The 5,544-nt window shown below is 48.5% G+C and overlaps 1 protein-coding gene across 1 annotated transcript; it reads right to left on the bottom strand.

Annotated features, from left to right (window-relative positions):
* LOC111257370 lies at positions 1-3,134 on the bottom strand. The gene is made up of 8 exons (XM_022826781.1): positions 3,056-3,134; positions 1,857-2,576; positions 1,639-1,767; positions 1,351-1,558; positions 965-1,265; positions 803-895; positions 414-708; positions 1-315 (listed from the first exon to the last, which is right to left on the bottom strand). The coding sequence occupies exons 4-7, from the start codon at positions 1,398-1,400 to the stop codon at positions 685-687; spliced, it is 468 nt and encodes a 155-aa protein (XP_022682516.1). The 5' UTR covers positions 1,401-1,558; positions 1,639-1,767; positions 1,857-2,576; positions 3,056-3,134; the 3' UTR covers positions 1-315; positions 414-684.
* Positions 3,135-5,544: the final 2,410 nt, after the last annotated feature.

Here is a 5,544-nt window from a genome sequence, read left to right as displayed (position 1 = left end):
AAACATATACCATTGTACGGATAGAAATGAAACTAACATCCAACTTAGTCTTTTACACACGTGACAGTTCCAACAGTCTTGCACACACAAATAACATAAATTGCAATATAGTCATGCAGTATTGCACACCTAGTGCATCACACTTGAGACATGCAACTTTCATTGTTGTGGCCGCCGCTAAACCGGAGGGCTAAAAGGATCTCTTGGGCGACGTTCCCTCCTTGGATGCGTGGGCAGCACATTGGCGCTGCCAATGTCGGTGTGGTCCCGGGAACGACGCCTCCGGTGTAGCATCCGGGTACGAGGTGCAAGTTCCTACGGAATAATTGGGCAGAAAGCATGCCGGTGTATGACACTTCGGGAAGTGAACATTAACAATCTAGAATTGAATTTGGGGAAACTGGTGAATATACCTGGCTGGACTCTCCCTGCGTCTGAGTCACAGGTGGAGTATCGATCATGCCGGAAATCTCCAGTTCCTCACCATATGTAGGGTCGTTATCCTCGGACTGCTCACCTTCAGAGTCCTCGCTTGCCTGAGGGGATGCGGGTGCCTTGCCTCGTGACCTCCTGCTAGGACCTGCAGAAGTGGATGGTGTTGCTGCCCTGGGGGGAGTCGCCAAAGGAGTCCGACGTGATCCTGAAGAAGTACCCTGGCCATTGCCCCCGTGGTGCCATGGCCATTCACCTGCAGCTTTTTCGAACCCTCTGCAACATGTAAGCAGCATATATTCACGACTATGATATTGATAGGGTTACGAAGGTAGTACAGGCATCAGTGGAAATTAGGTTGGGCTTGTACCTCTGCGAACTGACGAAGCACACCATCACCGGATCCGACTGCGCGCTCCATGACCACGCCCACCTCGTTTGCAAGCCTTGCAAGCTGTGGTCCCTGTACGCATAGTTTTCATCCCATGAATGATCAATGTTATGATACTATGATTACAAACTAAAATCTTACCATGTAGTCGTGGAGAGGTGCACGCTCAGGCTGTGTCCCATAGCGTGTCACCGTGTCATACACGTCAGCTATGTCATCGGACGAGTCGGACGGTGCATCCTCAATGGGCACATTACTCCAAGATGGTTTCACTTTAGTTCTCGTCGAAGCACAGTACCATCGTATGTACTCATTGTTTGGTCCTGCTCGCCAGTACGGCCCATCTTCAGGATCGCATCTTTGCCTATTCTCCCACTGGATGAGGTACTGAGCATGCTTCACCCTCCAATCATTCTCCTTATACCTCTTCCTGGGGTCGATCCTGCATCACAAATTAGTGAAGTATTAGTATAACATGTTAAGTACGTGTATCGAATAACCTCCAGTAGTTATTGATTCCTGCATACCTGTGCAGTTGCTGTGAAGTCGATAATTCCAAAGGAGGGCACGGTTGCATCTCCCAAACTGTCGCATCACCCTATGCGGCATATGGAACTCTACGACGTAGTACAAGATCATTGGAGTCGTGCACCTCCACAACTCTCTGTCTCTGTAGGACGTCGATGAAAATACGATCTGGCTTAGCTGCTGACAGTCGTACGGTTTCCATTCAACCTTCAAAAATTTGTACGTAATACTTATTTCATCTGTCATTATACGGAATAGAGCTTAAAAAACTCTGGTGAGCAAATTACCTGGTGCTACGTGACAACATCCAACTCGTTTGTGTAGGCTCTGTAGCGCCTATCAGGATTACCATGAACGGGCTGCACATGCTTCCACACATGATAGAATGTGGGATGAGCATCGTTTCGATGCCATGGCTGCAATTGCAAGTAAGTCCAATTGGTCACATGATACAACAATTTTGCGAACATTAAAGCAGAAAAGGGAATTAGTCGTTGTGACTTACATCGACATGGAGACGGCAAGGTCGACCCACGGGCATTCGCTCCCAAATCCAAATCTGCAGCATATAGGTGCACCCTCCAACATTTGAATCCCTAGCAGTGCACCTGCAAGCCTCACATAGCTGCCTATACAGCCAGACGGGAATTGCTGAGCCCCAACTATAAAGAGCTATGTTGTCCCAATGCTGACCCAAAATTGGGAGAACCATCCAAGACACCGTGTTCCCAGTTGCATCAAGGAGGAATGTGCTCACAAAGTGCCATAGCCAAACTTGAGCGTATCGCTGCACAACCTTGTCATTTGCTCCCTGCGGACAAACGTTGAAGTGCTCCCTCAACCATGCGGAGCTCACACCGGAGGTCTTTTTGGAGTTGTCTCCGTCCTCTGGCTCTGGTGGCCTAATCCCAATATGCATTGCTACCATGTCATGCCAACTCTCATTCTGTATAATTCCCATCACTGGATGCCCCTCCAGTGGAAGACCAAGTATCATAGCAATGTCTTGCATCGTGATGGTCATCTCTCCGAACGGGAGGTGGAAAGTGTGAGTCTCCGGACGCAACCTGTCGACCATAGTGGTCAACAACGGTCCATCCATTGGAGGGACACCCGCGACAACCTAAACTGCAATATCCAAAAATCCTGCTCTCTACAAGTACTCCGCGTATCGCTCATCCCACCTAAGTGGTGAGTGCACTCTAGCCCTGAGTGGTTTCAAATCCTGCAAAACATTATAAGATTATTACTTACCTACAAGAAAATAGACATTGATGAAAAAGGGGGTTTCGAACAAAAATGAGAAGTCAATGCATTTGAGAATAAAAGGCTCATCAACTATACGAATAAAGGGCTACTAAAGTGGTAAGTAACACAAATATGATATAAATGACATTTTCAGTATGAAATTGTTTATATTGTACACAACAAACTGCAATGGTGTTTGTCATCACTGTTTGTAGTTGAAACTTAATGTCAGCTGAGAATTACACAAGCAAATATTAAGTACAGTCTTAGCATCAATTTATAAGAATTTTGTAACGACTATTTTCAAAATGCAAGTGAAAAAGAATGTTATGCACTATTGTGACAAATTAGCAAGCATTGATAAGAACAGTTCATACGAAAATCTTGTAATTCTCATCCTAAGCTATACATTCATCAGCATAAATTAGCAAGCATTGTTAATAACTGATGTAGTACCTCCTGTAGGTCAGCGAGGTGGTGGGCGCGGTGCTGCAAGTCGTACGCGGACTCAAGAAGCGGGTACGCTACGGCCGCCATCCTAAAGAAACAACAAACAAGATCGTTAGTAAAAAGCTTCATTATATGATAAGTACAGTAACAATGATAATTTACTACTATAAAAAAAGATAAAATGATAACTATGCAAAATACGAGCAACGTGCCTACCCTATTGTTTGAAGAACGCGGCCTATTACTGTTTGCCCTTGATTTCGTGGCTTTAGAATTTCTATTGCGGCATGCGCAATTCCTAATGATCTTGTGGCACTTCGAGCAACCATTTTCTGACTTGTCCACATCAAAATCACCAGTGCCATAATCTACAGAAAGTCTCCCTTGGGACACGTCCATGTCACCTGTCAAACGCTTCTTCTGCCTCCTTCCTACTTTATTTGTCATCGAATTTGGGTTGGGCACGTACCCTACCCCTTCATATGCCGGCCATTGTGACAGATCAAGGTAAGGTTAAAAGCTTGATTCCCATATTCTGACGGTGTGCTCCCTAGAGTACAACGGTGACATGTACAAGGGACTTTCATAGTTAAAACTTGCCTTGCAAGCTGTAATGAAGTGTGAACATGGAAGGTGCAACAATTGAGGAACGTTGCAGGTGCACAAAACTTTGTTCAGATCCACTCTGTAGTGTCGGCCTCCATGACTCTCACCCCCAATGTTAGTACTACCGCAACTTCTTATAGAATACACCATCATTTCTGGCCCGTACGGTTCTGCTAAGTGGTGCACGGATCTAAGCTCAGCCTATGATAAATATTCATCTGCAACCTTCTGTAACAACTCTGTCTTAATTAGGTGTACTTAAACCTAAACCAGTTGTTAGTCGCTAAGCAAAAGAGGTAAAATGCCCTTTTGACCCTAAAAAGCTCTTTTTGGAGTTAAATTTAAAGCTTGAGATCTTGTTTGCAAACTTAAATCTTTTGCCCACATAAGAGTTGTAAAACTTGTAATTTCAGATAACTTTTGTTAAAAACCCTTTGGCTGATTCGGAGTAGCCTCCCCCCCAAAGTCGATAGTGTGCGCTGCCCGACCTTGCCTCGACGCCAACGCGCCCAGGCATGTTCGCCCGCGCGTTGCCCGCCACGTGGCCGCCGTCCACCGGCAGCTCACCGGCACCCTATCCCCGGTGAGGAAGCGACAAGACGGAAGCCTCGACGCCCAACCCGCGCCCACAACAAGACGAAGCGAGCGCCGTGCTGGCCAATCGCCGGCCGAGCACATCCTTCACCTCTACCGCGCATCCACTCCCGCCAACCCAAGCTTTGCCCACTCGCTTGAAAAGCCGCCATGCCGCCGTCGTCCCGCGCCTTCGCCCGCTCACCCAACCAGCGTCGCGTCTTCCTTTCCCTCGCACGCCACGCCACTGCCGCACACCGGTCGAGCCACCACACCCAATCATGTGCTTGACGCGACCAGACACACGCTCGACCTCGCCAATCCTTCCGCTCGGAAAACCGTGCTTGCCTGACGATATCTCCCTTGCCCAATGCCCGGAGGATCCTATCCCCGGAGCTCCGCTTCTTTGGCCAATGGAAGCGCCGACCAATCACCGCCGCGGTAGAGCACTTCCTTCTTCCTTGATCTTATCCTCTCGCCCGCTCTGAGCTTGTTTTCTTCCTCCGAGCACTTCCGCGCAGCTATAAAAGGGGTATCGAAGCCTCTTACCGGAGTCCCCTTCGCCATCACCGCCTTTGCTGCTCCACCTGCTCTGTTCTTCTCCACCGCACTCGCCGCCGCCTGAGCTCTCTGTGGAACTCCCCTTTCCGTCCCACCCCGCGCTTGGCCGACACCACCCACCGTTTCACCCTCCTCTCGCACAGTTCTAGAGCTTGCTTGTTGTCCACGAGAAGCACCACCGCCGCCGGAGCACCGCCAGACCTCGCCGTCGCCCGAAGCTTACCGCCTTCCGCCGTTCTGCTTCAGCTTGTTTTCCTTCCAACCCCAAGACCTCGCCCGTAGGAGCGGAGGTAAGCTGCCGACCCTTGTCTGTTTCGCCCAACCCCTGTCCGTCTCGCCCGACCCTATCTGTTTCACCCGACCCTGTCCGCCTCGCCTGAGTGCTGTCCGTCTCGCCCGACCCTGTCCGACTCCCCCGAGTGCTGTCCGCCTCGCCTGAGGGCTCGGTTGTGTCTTTTTCTTTTGACCGAGGGTATCTGTGTAAAATTTCGAGGACTTCTCTGTGTTAAATCTAAGGACCCCGGTGTAGTTATTCCTTAAGTCTAAGGGTCAGATTGTAAGTTTTTCCTGATCCGACTCTTTTAACTTGTTCTAAATCAGCAGAAGCTTGGAAGTTTCATCTTAAATCGAGGAAAATCGGAAAAATGTGAAATCACCTTTGTTGGAATCCTTGTTCTGTCTAGTTTCTTGCAAAATAAGTAATTTTGGAAGAGGTACATAAAAACTTTCAGAAGTAAATAACTCGCCTAATGCAC

Source organism: Setaria italica, chromosome V (assembly GCF_000263155.2).
Source record: "Setaria italica strain Yugu1 chromosome V, Setaria_italica_v2.0, whole genome shotgun sequence".
Lineage (NCBI taxonomy): Eukaryota > Viridiplantae > Streptophyta > Magnoliopsida > Poales > Poaceae > Setaria > Setaria italica.
This window is presented reverse-complemented; position numbering and strand designations above follow the sequence as displayed.